The 15784-nt window shown below is 44.0% G+C and overlaps 1 protein-coding gene across 1 annotated transcript in view; it reads left to right on the plus strand.

The window, feature by feature from the left end:
• The window catches only part of LOC139325567 (syntaxin-binding protein 1), a 34882-nt gene extending 21589 nt beyond the window's left edge, over positions 1–13293 (plus strand). The window contains exons 12-19 of the mRNA XM_070955500.1: positions 393–458; positions 1574–1654; positions 3172–3310; positions 4753–4862; positions 5420–5521; positions 5895–5983; positions 7072–7226; positions 13017–13293. Coding sequence (XP_070811601.1) covers positions 393–458; positions 1574–1654; positions 3172–3310; positions 4753–4862; positions 5420–5521; positions 5895–5983; positions 7072–7226; positions 13017–13099 — 825 coding nt within the window. The 3' untranslated portion in view covers positions 13100–13293. The remainder of the gene's footprint in view (positions 1–392; positions 459–1573; positions 1655–3171; positions 3311–4752; positions 4863–5419; positions 5522–5894; positions 5984–7071; positions 7227–13016) is intronic.
• Positions 13294–15784: the final 2491 nt, after the last annotated feature.

A 15784-nucleotide genomic window follows, 5' to 3' on the forward strand; every position in this document is an offset into this window, starting at 1 on the left:
CAACAGAGAGGAGGGGGTCAAGCTATTCTCCAAAGCACCCGAAGGCCAGACAAGGAATAATGGATGGAAACTGAACAAGGAGAGATTCTACCTGGAAATAAGGAGAAATTTTCTGAGCGTGAGAACAATCAACCCATGGAACAGAAGTTGCCTTTGGAAGTTGTGGGAGCTTCATCACTTGAGAATTTCAAGAAGAGATTGGACTGCCATTTGTCAGAAATGATGTAGGGTCTCCTGCTTGGGTGGGGGTTGGGTGGGGTTGGACTAGATGACCCACAAGGTCCCTCCCAGCTCTGTTAATCTGTTAGGTTTTAGCATTTGATCCAGGTGAGTTCCATAATTTAGAATCCCAAGATATTTGCTGAGGATCAACCTCTCTTTCTACATTTCAGACCACCCTGAGGGACCTTTCGCAGATGCTGAAAAAGATGCCCCAATATCAGAAAGAACTCAGCAAGGTACGTTCCTTTTCTACCAGTTTACACTTAAACGATCCAGCCTGCAAAAGTACCTATGAAGCACCTTATGGCCTTCTAGGCCAGGGATCAGCAACCTGCGGCTCTGGAGCCGCATGTGGCTCTTTCATCCCTCTGCTGCGGCTCCCTGTCGCCAGTCGGCTCCACAATTGATAGGGCTTTCGGTTAGGATATGTAGAGGAAAAAGGACGCCGCGCTAGGAGGAGACTCTATGGTGGGGGAACCAGACTTCAGAATTGAATGGGGGGCTTCCAGTTAGGACCTTTGTGGTTCTTTGAGTGTTTTAGGTTGCCGACCCCTGTTCTAGGCCATACTGAATTACATATCGCAGAAGCCTAGTTAACAATTGTGGGAGTTGTGGCGGAGCTCATTTGACCGTTGAAACATGGGACGGAAATGAGCAAAGAAACTTGAGTGGCGATTAAATGTACTCAGGTTGTGTCCCAGTGTTTGTGAAGGGCTGGGAAGGGAGGAACGGAAGGGAGCGTCCTAGAAAAGAGCATGAGGAGTCCTTGGTGCTCTCTGAGGTTGGTTGTTTTCTTGCAGACGTTTCGTGACCCAACTAGGTAGCACCATCAGTGCTAGAAGGGAGTTCTGGTTTGTGGTGTGGAAGAAAAAGAGGGTTGGGGGGAGGAGGAGGGGGAGGAGGAGGAGGAGGAGGAGGAGGAGGAGGAGGAGGAGGAGGAGGAATAATAGATAAGGGGTCCTTGGTGCTCTTTGAGCTTGGTTGTTTTCCTTCAGACATTTTGTGACCCAACTAGATAACATCATCAGTGCTGAAAGGAAGTAGGTTTGCTTTCTTTCCCTTCTGATACTGATGATGTTACCTAGGTGGGTAATGAAACCATCTGCAAGAAAACAAGCAAGCTCAGAGAGCACCAAGGACCCCATAGTCCTCCTTCTTTTCTTCCTCTTTTCCTCCTCCCTACCACACCCCACTCCCTTCTTGCACTGATGATATTACCTAGTTGGGTCATGAAACGTCTGCAAGAAAACAAGCAAGCTCAGAGAGCATCAATATTCTCCTCTATTAGTAGAAAAAGTCATATTTAGTTAGACTGCTGAATTCTTCTTCTTGCTTCTTGCATTGGGCCTAGTATTCCACTCATCTCCACCTGGCTGAAGACTGCATGAAGCACTACCAAGGCACGGTCGACAAACTCTGCAGAGTTGAGCAGGTACGTCTGCTCGTGCTGTTTATGTGTGCCTAAAAAAAAGGGATAGCGTAAAAAAATTGTGCTGATACAAATAACAGGATAGAAACTGGCAGGTATTGGAGGCTTTCTCTTTTCTTGGGCTTCCCCTCCTTTTAAATGCTAAATCTTGTCCAATTTGTAAAAAAAACCAGGTCTTTCAGTTTGCAAAATTAATTAGACTTCCAAGAGCAGCTTTTACTTGGATATAAATAAAATGATTGGCAAAGATCTTCATGATTTACAAAAGAGCAAATGTTTCTTTTCCTGACCTCCTTGTAATTTGAGCATATTTTTGAGAATAAGAACCATTTGTTTAACACTAACTTTGTTTAAGACATGCACTGTGGTTATGTTCTAAACAAAAATCCACCCAATAATCTCGCTTCCACTGTAAGTAAGGAAGAACCAAGATTTTAAGAGCAAAAAAACAAGTTTTCTCCATGCAAGGCTCACTCAAGTCGATCCATTTGATTTTTAAATGTGTAAAGAGAAATTTCCAAACACTTAACACATTCTGCTTCATGACAAAGTAAATTTATGGATATGGTATTTTGTGAATGATCTTTTAAATAAAGAAAACATTAAGTAAAAAAAAAATTGTGCTGATCAAAGGATGTTTGAAGAAGCGTTTTGTCGACTTATTTAGGTTTTTTCCCCTCGCTCTTTCCTGCCTTGAAAATCTTCCCAGAACTTGATAGACGGTTCAAGAAGTCAAAGAAACAGCAGTGCTTCTCTACTTCCTTTAACAAAGGAGTGGATTCTGGCAGGTGTTTTGACCTGGCTCCCAACACGACAAACTCTCTGTAGTTGAAGCAATGATTCCTTTATTAGAAGCGCCGGCAGCCCCGGCAAAAAGTTTCTCTTTCACCTCAAGTCTGTCCGGCAGGGAGATGAATAGTTGCCTGCCACATTTATTCATCTCCGCTCCTGCCTTTCATCCCCAGAGCTAGGGTGGGGCATCACTAGCAGCAGTGGCTCTTCCGTCCCAAGGACCGGCCCATAGATTTCCACTGTTCTCCTCTCCTCTGCCTTCTGTGCATCTGTGCGTCAGGCACTGGACCCAGCTGTTCCTCCTCTTCCTCATCAGCCACCTCCAGACCTGGAGGCTGTTGACTCTCCATTTGAGGACTGACGGATGACCCAAACTCCACCTCTGTCTCTCTCTCTGTGCCACCTCCATTTCCTCTTCCCCCTCGGAGCTCCCAGGTTGCCTTGATGCTGACTCTGACTCCCATGCCTCCTCCTCCTCTTCCTCCTCTGATTCGGCTACTGGAGGGGCTGGTGGCCGACAGGCTACAATAGCAGGCTTACCTTGTCTAATTGATTGGTTTTAATGGTCCACTTATATCCCTGGACCATTTCACCCCTCCCCCCCAAAAGAAGCTCTCCTGGAAGCTGAACCTTTAGTTCCCAGTTCATCCCAACCTCAACTGGGCAAGGAAGAGCTTTCCAATGGTCCTGACATAATGAATTGCAGGGAGATGTTCTGTCTTTACCAGGATCTGGCCATGGGCACCGATGCAGAAGGGGAGAAGATCAAGGATCCCATGCGCGCAATTGTCCCAATCCTGCTTGATGCCAACGTCAGCACCTATGACAAGATCCGGATCATCTTACTCTACATCTTTCTCAAGAACGGTAGGAGAGGCTCCTATTTAGACATTCTAGGAGGAAAGGGTTTTCACAATGCTGAAGACTCTTCTTCGCTTCCGTTGGTCGCTAGAAAATTGGAGAGTATTATAAAATATTAAGAAGAGTCAGGATGGGCATCTAAAGAAGAACTGAGGGTCGTGGGAGGTGAATCATAGAATAACAGAGTTGGAAGGGACCTTGGAGATCTTCTAGTCCAACCCCCTGCCTAGGCAGGAAACCCTACACCACTTCAGACAAATGGTTATCCAACATCTTCTTAAAAACTTCCAGTGTTGGAGCATTCACAACTTTTGGAGGCAAGTTGTTCCACTGGTTAATTGTTCTAACAGTCAGGAAATTTCTCCTTAGTTCTAAGTTGCTTCTCTCCTTGATTAGTTTCCACCCATTGCTTCTTGTCCTGCCCTCGGGTGCTTTGGAGAATAGCTTGAATGGGTGAATGGGAAGACTGAAGCAATGGGACCATGGAAACACTTCATGTGGTTTTTCTCCTTACTCTCATTTCAATATTTTCCCCCTAATATTTGTGGGGCTGTCATAGAGAAGAGGAGGTCAGCCTATTCTCCAAAGCACCTGAGGGCAGGACAAGAAGTAACAGAATAACAGAGTTGGAATGGATTTTGCATGTCTTCTAGTCCAATCTCCTGCTCAAGCAGGAGACCCTATATATCCGTGATGGCAAACCTATGGCATGTGTGCCACAGGTGGCATGCAGAGCCATATCTGTGGGCACATGAGCATTGCCCTAGCTCAGCTCCAGTGTGCATGTGTGTGCCGGGCAGCTGATTTTCAGCCTTCCGGGCCCACCAGAAGTCAGGAAACGGGCTGTTTCTGGCCTCCGGGGGGTCTCCAGCGGGGCGGGGAAGGCAGTTGAGATATACAAAAATGATCACCATAGAAAAGACGAGATATACAAAAATAATCACCATGTCAGTTAATATTTAGTTGGATAACCTTTAGCATGAATGACGGCCTTACAACGTCTTCCCATGGAGTGAACCAAGTCTTTGAGTTCTGCAGCTGTTCTAATGTGAAACCAAGATGGAATGATGGCTTCTACTAACTGGGTTTTATTGCTGGGTCGCTTCTGACTAACAAGTTTCTTTAGTTAGCTCCATCGATTTTCAGTTGGGTGAAGATTTGGGCTAATCCCAGGCCATTCCAGCAGTGGAATAGGATTATCTTGAAACTCCACCCAAAAAGTGGTGTTATTAGCCATCAAAGCTCAAAAATACACTTTTCCCAAAAGGTTTTCCACAATTTTGGCCACAACTATACTCACCCCATCTTCGTTTTGGTTGTCTGGTTGAGGCTGCTTAGTGAGTCAAGCCACGACAGGGCCACTCAACTGCTGTTTGGCGGGATGCAAGTGTGTTGACTCCCATCTCCTAGAATATACACATATGGTCTTTCTCCATCCTCCTCCCCAGGGATCACCGAGGAAAACTTGAACAAACTGATCCAGCATGCACAGATCCCTCCTGAGGACAGTGAGATCATCACCAATATGGCCCACCTTGGGGTGCCCATCGTCACAGATGTAAGTCCTTATGAGAGTTTGTTGCAGAAACCAATCATCCAGAAAGCACACCCAGGCAGACCGATGCAGCAGGATTCATTAACTTCTCTTTATATACATAATAACGCATGAAGATAAATGTACAATACCAATAGCTGATTCTTCCAACGTAGCAGTTACTAGCAAAACACAAGCAGACTAGTTTCAGTTTCAATTCTCAGCAGAGACCCAGGAGCTAAGCCTGCACAGCCAAGCCACGCCCGGACTTCCTGCTTTAAGTTTCTGTTTCCAATTCAGCTTGCATTGGCTGATCTGTTGCCATGCGTATTCATTGGCTGACCTTGTTACTATGTCTTCCCAGCGGTGGTGAAATGTAAAATTTGTTACTGCCTAGTTGGGTAATGAAATGTCTGCAAGAAAACAGTTCAGAAAGCACCAAGGACCCCTCACCTCCAATCTTGCCCAGAAGCCTTCTTCCCATAGAAGAACCTTAGAAAGTTCAAAATTTACTCTTGCATTGTGAATAAGCCTGGTCGATAACTCTCCGACTCCATTCTCTCTCTCTCTTTTGTGTCCAGTCCACCTTACGTCGTAGAAGCAAGCCGGAGCGGAAGGAGCGTATCAGTGAGCAGACTTACCAGCTCTCCCGATGGACTCCAGTAGTTAAAGACATTATGGAGGTACGTAAAGAGGGGTGGCTCTCTTGAAGCAGGGGTGAAATGCTACCGGCCGCGGCATGTGGTTCGGGGAACCGGTAGCGATGGCAGCATGAAGCTCCACCCACCCACCTGGACGTCATTACTTCCTGGTTTTAACCAGGAAGTAACCTGTTTTTGACCCTCTGCGCATGCGCAGAAGGTCCAAAATTGGACGTTGTGATGGTGCGTGCTCGAGTGGAGCGCACGCACTTCCGAACCAGTAGTGAAGGTAAGTAGATTTCACCTGTCTTGAAGGCGTGAATCTCTTTGCTTTATTCCTAATACACACACCGTTGATCACTTGCAGAAGCTCCAGATGTGTTAATTATTATTATTATTTTCTATTTCTTTCAAGGATGCTCTAGAGGATAAACTGGACACCAAGCATTACCCGTATATCTCCACTCGCTCAGCTGCTTCCTTTAGCAGTACAGGTGCTGTCAGGTAAGAAGGGAGCATTCCGTAACAAACTACAGGTAGCCTCTCGACTTAACGACCACAATTGAGCCCCTAAAATTTAGGTTGTTAATTGAGACATTCGTTAAATGAGTTTCGCCCCATTTTACGACATTTTTTTTTTTTTTTTTGGCCGGGCTACTTGGGCTGCTAAGTGAATCCCTGCAATTGATAAATTAGCAAGCCAGTCGTTAAGTGAATCTGCTTGTCAGAAGGTTGTAAAAAGGGGATCACAGGATACATACACACACACCTGGGACTCTGCAACCGTCATAAGTATAAACCAGTGGCGGCTGAATTTGGGATCACGTGATCATGGGGGGACGGGCTGCAAAGGTGGTAACTGTGAAAAACGTTCGTAAGTGGCTTTTTCCAGTGCCGTTGTAACTTTGAACAGTCACTTAAATGAACTGTTGTAAGTCGAGGACTTCTTGTATCAGGTCTTAGGGAAGCATAATTAGGTTTAAGGGAAGCCTAGATTAAATTAAACTCAATTAGATCTGAGTTAAATGAAGTCTGAATTGGAGACCTGTCAGCTTATCAGTTGGGGAAAGAATGTTTGTGGACATTTTTAATTTATTTGTTTGTAAAATTTATTGGCCACCCATCTTACCTCAGGTTAATGGGACATTCTATCTCTCCATCTTGGATCTCTCTCTCTCTCTCTCATTATCTATCATCTACCTACTAGTTATCTAGCTATCAATCCGCCATCATTTAATTGTAAAATCTATCTATCTATCATCTATCTATCTATCTATCTATCTATCTATCTGTATCATCTATTAATCATCTACCTACCTACATTATCTCTCTCTATTTACACATCTATCATCTATCTGTATCATATTTATTCATCTATCAGTATCTATCTATCTATCTATCTATCTATCTATCTATCTATCTATCTATCTACCTATCTCTCTCTCTCTTATCTCACCTATTTATACATCTATCATATCTATCAATCTATTTTGCAATGTTGCATTTAATTACTGCATAATGGGGGCTCTTCCAGATCATATCCTTATTTTCCCTTCTCCCTTTTTCTTTTCATCCTTACTCCTGGTCTTCAGTGCCCGCTACGGACACTGGCACAAGAACAAGGCTCCCGGAGAATACCGAAGTGGTCCTCGCCTCATTGTTTTCATCCTGGGCGGGGTTGCTCTGAGCGAGATGCGCTGCGCCTACGAGGTGACGCAAGCCAGCGGAAAGTGGGAGGTGTTGATAGGTAAGTCCTTGTCTAGTCCTTGTCCTCTTCAGCTCATGCTTGCTTTGCTCCGCTCTGCTCTGTCTTCCATCATCTCCATCTATCTGTCTCCTCACCTTTCTCTTGACTTCGAGGCCACCTGCCCACAAACTCAGTGCTCCCTGAATGTGTTCTCCCTGTGGAGCAAGCTTACTTCCACTGTCCTGTCCTATTCTCTACTCCATCCATTCCTACAACCCTTCAGGATATTTGAGGGGCTACCACAAAAATGCGGGAGGGCCAACCTATTCTCCAAAGCATTAGAAGGCAGGACAAGAAGCAAGGGATGTAACTAAAGAGAAATTCCCTAACCGTGAGAACAGTTGGTTGCGAATGCGCCAACACTGGAAGCTTTTTGAGAAGAGATTGGATCACCATTTGTCCGAAGTGGTGTAGGGTTTCCCTGCCTAAGCAGGGGGTTGGACTAGAAGACCTCCAAGGTCCTTTCCAACTCTGTTATTCTATCAATTATTGCAATCAACCCATGGAATGGCTTGACTCCAGAAGTCGTGGGTGCTCCAACACTGGAGGTTTTTAAGAGGAGATTGGACAGCCATTTGTCTGACTACTATTTTGAGACAACCCAGGAGCAAAATACAGGACACCGAGGTTTTGTTATTACCAACAGTGGTTAATATAACCTCTTAGGAAGGCGGCTTTCCCCAAACTCCCTTTTTCTTGACTTTCCTCCTCCATCGCTGTCTCCTTCCCTGTGTCATCTCACTTTTGTGTGTGTTTAAAAGCGTGTGTGATACGTCTCCGGCTTTGTTTAGCGTTGCTTCTAATGTTGAACGTTGCTCTTTCGGCGATGGGTTTAACTGGGCAGTTGCTCCTTCTGCAAAGCATATTTATTTATATGGGATGGGGGGGGGAGGATTCTTTCCCCTGTTTATAAGTCTCACATTCTTTTGACTTTTGCTCCCGTCGCAAAAATTGCCCAAGCAACTTCCTTTATTCACCATGTCCCAGTTCTGAGGTTTTTTTGTTTTTTGTTTTAATTTTAAATTTAAAGTTTCCTAAAGTTGTGCCACTTGGATAGCCTAATCTGTATTTCTTTTTTAAAAAAATAATAAGCATTAGGATGGGAGATTAAACAGTTCAGCAATTTAAACCTTCCATTATCTATATACTGTATGTATCTATACCGAGGTGGTGAACGTATTGGTATGTCAGTGTTTCCTTTAGAGTTAACTCTGGCAGATGTGGTTGTGGGGAATTCTGTTGCAGCACCCCACAATGAGGTTTTATGTCTTCCCCCACAGCTGCTTTCTTTGCGCTCTCTCTCTCTCTCTCTCTCTAGGTGTGATTGTGTGATTGTGTTTTTCTTGCCATTTCTGCTTCATGTATCATCACTGGCTTCCATCACAGTGATTTTTGGTGATATGAACTGTGTTGTAAGCTTTTTTTTAAAAAAAAAGGCATAAACAAAATTTTTTGGCATGTTGCTTTTCTCTTTCTTTCTTTCTTTCTTTTCCTTCCTTCCTCCCTCCCTTTTTTTCTCTTTCTCTTTCTTTCCTTCCTTCCATTTCTTTCTTTCCTTCCTTTCTTCCTTCTTCCTTCCTCTCCTTTTCTCCTTCCCTTCTTTCTTCCTTCCTTCCCTTTCTTCCTTCCTTCCATTTCTTTCTTTCCTTCCTTTCTTCCTTCTCTCATTCCTGTTTCCCTTCCTCCTTCCCTTCTCTTCCTCTCTCTCTTTTTCTCTGTCTCGCTCTTTCTTTCTTTCTTCCCTCCCTCCTCCTTTCCTTTCTCATTTTCCTTCCTTTCTTCCATTTCTTTCTTTCCTTCCTTTCTTCCTTCTCTCATTTGTTTCCCTCCCTCCTTCCCTTCTTTTCCTCTCTCTTTTTTTCTTTTTCTTTCTTTCTTTCTTTCTTTCTTTCTTTCTTTCTTTCTTTCTTTCTTCTCTCTGTCTTTCTTTCTCTTTCTTCCTTTCTTTCACCGAGAGTCAGCCCGCGCTCTATTTTCTCGCAGGTTCTACTCACATTCTTACTCCCACCAAATTTCTCATGGATCTGAGACACCCCGACTTCAGAGATTCTACTAGGGTCTCTTTTGAGGAACAGGCTCCAACAATGGAATGAGAGCCAAAGAGAACTAAAAAAAGTAAAAGCAATTTATCTTGAGAAGAAACTCTTCCTTTTTTTTTTCTCCCCCCCGGAAGGGCTTCTTTTGATATTTCTATCTTCCCCTTTCTTTCTTGCTTTTCCATTGGTTTCATTCTCCCTCCTCCTTTTTTCTGATTTCTTTTTTCTTGGTATGAGAAAATGTTTGCTTCAAAACGACAATTTTGAAAATGTTTATGAGGCTGCTTCCATGCAAAAACTGGACCATGGTTTTCTTGTAAGCAGAACTTGCCGACTTGAACTAGAAAGTCAAGCTTTCAAGCAATGTCTTGGCATCACTGTAGATGCTTGCTCCATTGCGAATTCTTATCTATGGTTCCACCTCTTTGTTTTCTCTCTACTATAACTGTCAGCCAATGCAATCCTAAATTGCATTAACAGAGGGATACAATCAAGAACAAGGGAGGTACTAATACCACTCTATAAAGCCTTAGTAAGACCACACCTAGAGTACTGCATCCAGTTTTGGTCACCACACTATAAAAAAAGATGTGGAGACTCTAGAAAGAGTGCAGAGAAGAGCAACAAAGGTGCTTAGGGGACTGGAGGCTCAAACATATGAAGAACGGTTGCAGGAACTGGGCATGGCTAAGTTTAGTGAAGAGAAGGACCAGAGAAGACAAGATAGTGGTCTTCCAATACTTGAGGGGTTGCCACAGAGAGGGGGAGAGGGGTCAAGCTATTTTTCAAATCACCAAATGGCAAGACTAGAAACAACAGATGGAAACTAACCAAGGAGAGATTCCAGCTGGAAATAAGGAGGAATTTCCTGACCGTGAGAACAATCAACCCATGGAACAGAAGTTGCCTTCAGCAGTTGTGGGAGCTTCATCCTTGGAAGCTTTCAAGAAGAGACTGGACTGCCATCTGTCATAAATGGTGTAGGGTGTGCTTGGGCAGGAGGTTGGACTAGATGACCTACAAGGTCCCATCCAACTCTGTTCATCTGTATCTAACTCAAGCACAATCAGGTACTAGAGAGGACTGGATCACTCCAATTCCTAGGTGGGGGAAAACTCCCTTTGCGATGGCCCTCTCCCGTTCATAGCAACCAGCAACAAATGGAACTTTCTCTGTCTTGCATGGGCTACTATGGCCTCAGAGCTCTACCTGCAATCTGACATGGTACAGTCCACGGTGCTTCATATCTGGTGTCCTTGTAGACAACTGACAGGTAAAAATCTGAGAAAAGGAAAGAGTCGAAAGGAAAGGATTGATTTCATTGGCCCTCGCTCCTTCAGACGAAGGGACCGTTTACGAGGAGCAATGGACGATGAGCAGGGATGATAGCTCCATAGAAACCACGAGATCCAGAACAATGCACATCTGGATCTAGACGTTCTTCATGTTTTGGAGAAGGAACATAGCCAACTTTGCTGTTCAGTAAGTTGTGGTTGATGATATTGGGTGGATGCAACCGCCTCGAAATAAAGAGAAGTTTCCCGAGAGTCAGAGCAATCAATCAATGGGAGGGGAGGTTGTGGAATACTAGTGGGTTCCACTTACCTTCACTACTAATTCGGAACTGTGTATACCCAGAGCATCCGTGATGATGTCCGGGTGGGTGGGCGGAGCCTCCTGTCACCACTACCGGTAGAAACACACCACTGTTGTGGAAGCTTCAACACTGGAGGCTTTCAAGAAGAGACTGGGCGGCCATTTGCCTAAATTGGTCTGGGGTCTCTTTGAGCAGGGAGTTGACTAGAAGACCTCCAAGGTCCCTTCCAACTCTGTTATTCTGTTACTTAAGGAGAATCCTATGGAATTAAAGGGTGCTTAGTTCAATGTGCATAAGATTGCTGTCTATTGCCTCAAGTCTATTGGACTCGCATCATAGAGATTCAATGCTTTCTATAACCTCCTGTCTGGGCTGATTGGATGCTGCAGTAAACCTCTTTTGAATTAACCCTGGGGAAAGGAAACCATATAGGTCTCTCCTTCTATCCAGTCCCAAATAATTTTGGATTTTCCTCTTGCCTGTCTCCTCAATGATGCAGGTTTCAGGGTATAGTGCGGAAAAAATTGGCTTCTTCTGGCAAAAATTCTTTATTACTTCTCCATCACTTAAACCAGGGGTGGGATTGAAAAATTTTAGCAACTGGTTCTCTGCCTGGCTGATGGGTGGGCATGGCCTTGGGGGCGAGGCCTAGTCAGCTTCCTGCACCACAGCGAGAGGGGGGGTGTTTTTGCCCTCCCCAGGCACCGGAGGCTTTTCTCGAGCCTCCAGGAGGGCAAAAACAGCTTCCCCTGGGCTCCGGAGGCTGGAAACAGGCATGTTTCTGGACTTCTGGTACTTCCGGTAGGCATTTCTCGCCCTCCCAGAGCCTCCGCGTGGGCCCTGCACTTACCTGGCATCCAAAATGGGCCACATGGGGACTCCTGAGAGAGGCGGGGCGGGGCAGGCAGGGTCAGTAAGTCCTTGCAACTACCGGTTCGGCAAACCAGATTAAAATTAACATCCGATTCGTCTGAACCGGCTGAATCCCATCCCTGCTTAAAGCGATGGCCATTGGCATGTATGGATAAAACTCCCATCTGCTTTGATTTGGAGAAAGGGGGCCTTCTCTGAAGAAGTCCTCTTGGCCATTGCATGCCCAGATGATCCTACATGGTCTCCATCTACTGCCTCTCTTGGTAGATGATGCCCCAGCTCTTGATCTTTATGACAAATTCTGCATGTCCTCCTTCATGTCCTCACTGCACTTTGATTGCTGTGTGATTGGTCGTTTTTTTTTTTTTTTTTTACAAATATATATATATTGATTTCTTTTGGTGATGGGTGGTTTCCATTTTGATTCCTTTCAAGTTATTTTTCCTCCCGCGCTTAGATGTAGTTCCATAGGCTTAACCTTTTGCAAACATTTCTCTTAATATATATATATGAGTGTATATATTGATACATGGGCCCGGTCTCGTGACAGGGAAGGGATCAGGGATGGGGGGTACATCCCTTTCTGATTTAAATCCCAACAAATCTTATATGTGGAAGGGTGGGCAATCATCCCGAAGGTGCTTTTTCAAAAGGCAGCTGGGCTTTGTTTTTCCTTGAAGAGGTTTCGCTTCTCATCCCAGAAGCTTCTCCAGTTCTGACTGAACTGTCTGAACTCTCTTCACTCAGAAGTGAAGAAGCTTCTGGGATGAGAAGCGAAACCTCTTCAAGCAAAAACAAAGTCCAGCTGCCTTTTGAAAAAAAAACCCTTTGGGACAACCATGACCCAGATGATTGAGAATCTCCGTAGATGCGAAGGGTGGGCAATTTTGAGTTTTTCCTCCCCCTCTATAAAAATCTTTCTTTACCCTTCTTCCCCCCCCTCTCTACCTTCAGAGTAGATATTTTGTGGGATGGGTCACCCTTTTGAGCTGAGCCGAAAGCTTTTCAACCTTTGTGGGGGTGGGAGTGAGTGAGCGAGTGGACTGGCGGGAGGGGGGAGGGCGATCCCCAAAATGACTGCCATGGTCACTCTGCAGTCATCCAGAGGTTGAGGAACTGTTAGTCGCCACAACACTGCTGGCCTGGCAAAGGATCCTGGGAGTGATAGTCCAGGGAGATTTGCCAAAGTCTCAGATAGCCCACCCTTAAATTTAGGCGCTCTTACGCTCTTCCTTTTTTTTTTTGAAATCCGATTGTCGTCTTTTCCTTTTTTCCTTCCTTCAGGTTCCACACATATCCTCACCCCACAGAAATTGCTGGACACGCTGAAGAAACTGACCAAAACGGATGAAGAAAGCAGCAGTTAAACACGCATCGTCTTCATTCTTTCCTCTTCTCTCTCTCTCTCTTGTTGACCTGCTCCCCGAACATCAACTGAACCGTTGAAAAGCTGGCCTCGCGGTTGACTTCTGGGCCTCCTTTCCAACATGGCCTCTTCTTGAGTTTAAACGCAAGACTTCCCTGAATCATCCCTCATGATTCCTTCCTCCTATGAAGCCAAGCTAAATAGGAAACAAAATAATAATAATAATAATAATAATAATAATAATAATAATACTCGTCTAAAGGACGAGTAGGGAAAGATAAAAGAGTAATATATTCTATACTATAGATGTGATCTCTGTATGTACCCAAGAAAATAAAATTTGTCAGGTTCAAACTGCCCATGTTGGAAAATCCCACCGCTTCATCATTGGAGAGATAAGACAACGGTGATTATATTTTCAATACTGTCTTTTGGTTCTTCCCTCCACCCCCCCTTATTTCATTTTCCCCCCTGCTTGGATGGACGAATGCTTGTGACTTATTTATGGCTCTGTAATCCTGTACTTAACCCCCCCACCCCAGATGCAAACTGTGAATATTGTCTCCTAGGCGTCGCAATTTGCTTGCATTTTTGGAAATAACTGTACTAACTTCTCTCCTTTCCCCTTCTCACATTGCTGTCGTTGGGGTTGTCGTCTTGATTATGTATTTCTTCTATTTGGTTTTGTTCTGTTTTTTTGTTTTGGTTTTTTTTTTTTTAGTTCCTTGATATATGCAGCCAGGCTGGCTTTTGAGAGATAAATGATATATCTATATCTATATCTATATATACATATATTTTCTGGATGTAACTTGGTTGTTTCTCCTCCCTCCTCTTCTCTTTTGGGAGTATGTCATACCTGATCTGACTCATGTTTTCCCACCAAAGCATGACATAACTTGCTTTCTCACAGCCTGTCCAACAAATGAAGATTGTTTTTTTTCCCCTATCTCAGGTCTCCTGATGGCTTTAAATTTTGCCCAGGCATGCTGGCCAGTAAATATCCGTGGAACCTCGTGGTAGTATTTTGGTGCAAAGAAATTTAAAAATAATAATAATAGAGACATAATTTGCTTCTGGAAACCATTTGTCCTTGGTCGGCAAGATTTCTAGCCCATTTAGGAGACCGAGAATATTTTTTTTCTTCCTCATTGCCTTTGAGCTCATCCTACCACTTCCTGCAAGGAGGGATAAGTTGAGAAAGAGAGAATCTGTGCCCTAAATCTTGCAAATCACCCGCTTAGTTTTAAGAAGAGCCTTCCCAATATGGCTCAAATCTGCTCTATGTCTTTTGGAGTTGTCCGAAAGATTGCTTTTTCAAAAGGCAAGCGGACTTTTGTTTTTTTCTTGGAAGAGGTTTCGCTTCTTGTCCCAGAAGCTTCTTCAGTTCTAACTGAACTGTCTGAAGACTGAATTCTCTTCAGTCAGAAGTGAAGAAGCTTCTGGGATGAGAAGTGAAACCTCCTCAAGGAAAAAAAAACGAAGTCCAGTTGCCTTTTGAAAAAGCATCTTTGGGACAACCATGACCTGGATGATTGAGAATCTCCATAGATGACTTTTGGGGCTTCCCCAAAAGTTTGTTTCTTTCAACTTGTTTTTGTTCTCCAGCTTCCTTCGGTGAGTTTAGAGAAGGACTCTTCTACCATCTGCTAAGCTTTATTTTATTAGGTTTTTTGGTTTCATGTTGGTTGGCTGAACCCAAGAAGAACTTTGAGTCCTCAGGGCTGATCTTGTTCTGCCTGAGAAGGTAGGGATGGGCTCCCAGCTGTAGTAGTCTCCATATTTGAGCAAGCTAGTGTGATGTCCCGCTTCCTGAGGTCTTGATGCAGTTTTCGGAGAAAAGGAGATATTCTGTTTTCTCTGTTGAGGAAACTCAACTGCAGCTTGGAAGACGAAGTTACCGATCCTGCCATGTTCACCTCTGCTTAACAGTTTTTTTGTAATTTTCTTTTTTTCAACCATGGGTCAAAAAACGTGTCTGTCCACCTATCTATCACTTTAGCTATCGTCTATCTGTCTCTATCCATTTCAATATCCCTTATTACGACCCTGTAATTCCTTTACCCATTCAGGGTAGAGTGGAGGTAAATTGGGGGCATCTGAGTATTTACTGGAGATCAATAGATCTGTATCCATCCATCTCTGGATCTATCTCTCACTCTCTCTAGCTACCTAGCTGTCTTCCATCAACTCTTTTTTATTCATTTTATCATATATCTATCTATCATCTATCCTTTCTCTCTGCATCAATTCCATCTGTCATCTGCCTGTCTACATCTATCTATCTATCTATCTATCTATCTATCTATCTATCTATCTATCTATCTATCATCTATCTACCTACCTACCTACCATCTAGCCATCCATCCATCCATCATCTCCGTATCTCTCTATGTCTGTCTGTCTGTCTGTCTATTTCTATCTATCTATCTATCTATCTATCTATCTATCTATCTATCTATCTATCTATCTATCTATCATCTCCCTATCTCTGTCTGTCTGTCTGTCTGTCTCTCTCTCTATCTGTTATATATCACTCTTTTTCTCTCCATCCATTATCATCTGCCTGTCTGTCATCTATTTGTCTGTCTGTCTGTCCGTCTTATCTGTATCTATCTTGCCCCCTTCCTCTTAAACTCCCCATTGCAGGGCATTCTCTTCTCTTCCCAGCAGAGGGACGAAGGAG

Source organism: Pituophis catenifer, unplaced genomic scaffold (genome assembly GCF_029215685.1).
Source record: "Pituophis catenifer annectens isolate HBS135680 unplaced genomic scaffold, rPitCat1.0.hap2 SCAF_17, whole genome shotgun sequence".
In the NCBI taxonomy this organism is placed as follows: domain Eukaryota; kingdom Metazoa; phylum Chordata; class Lepidosauria; order Squamata; family Colubridae; genus Pituophis; species Pituophis catenifer.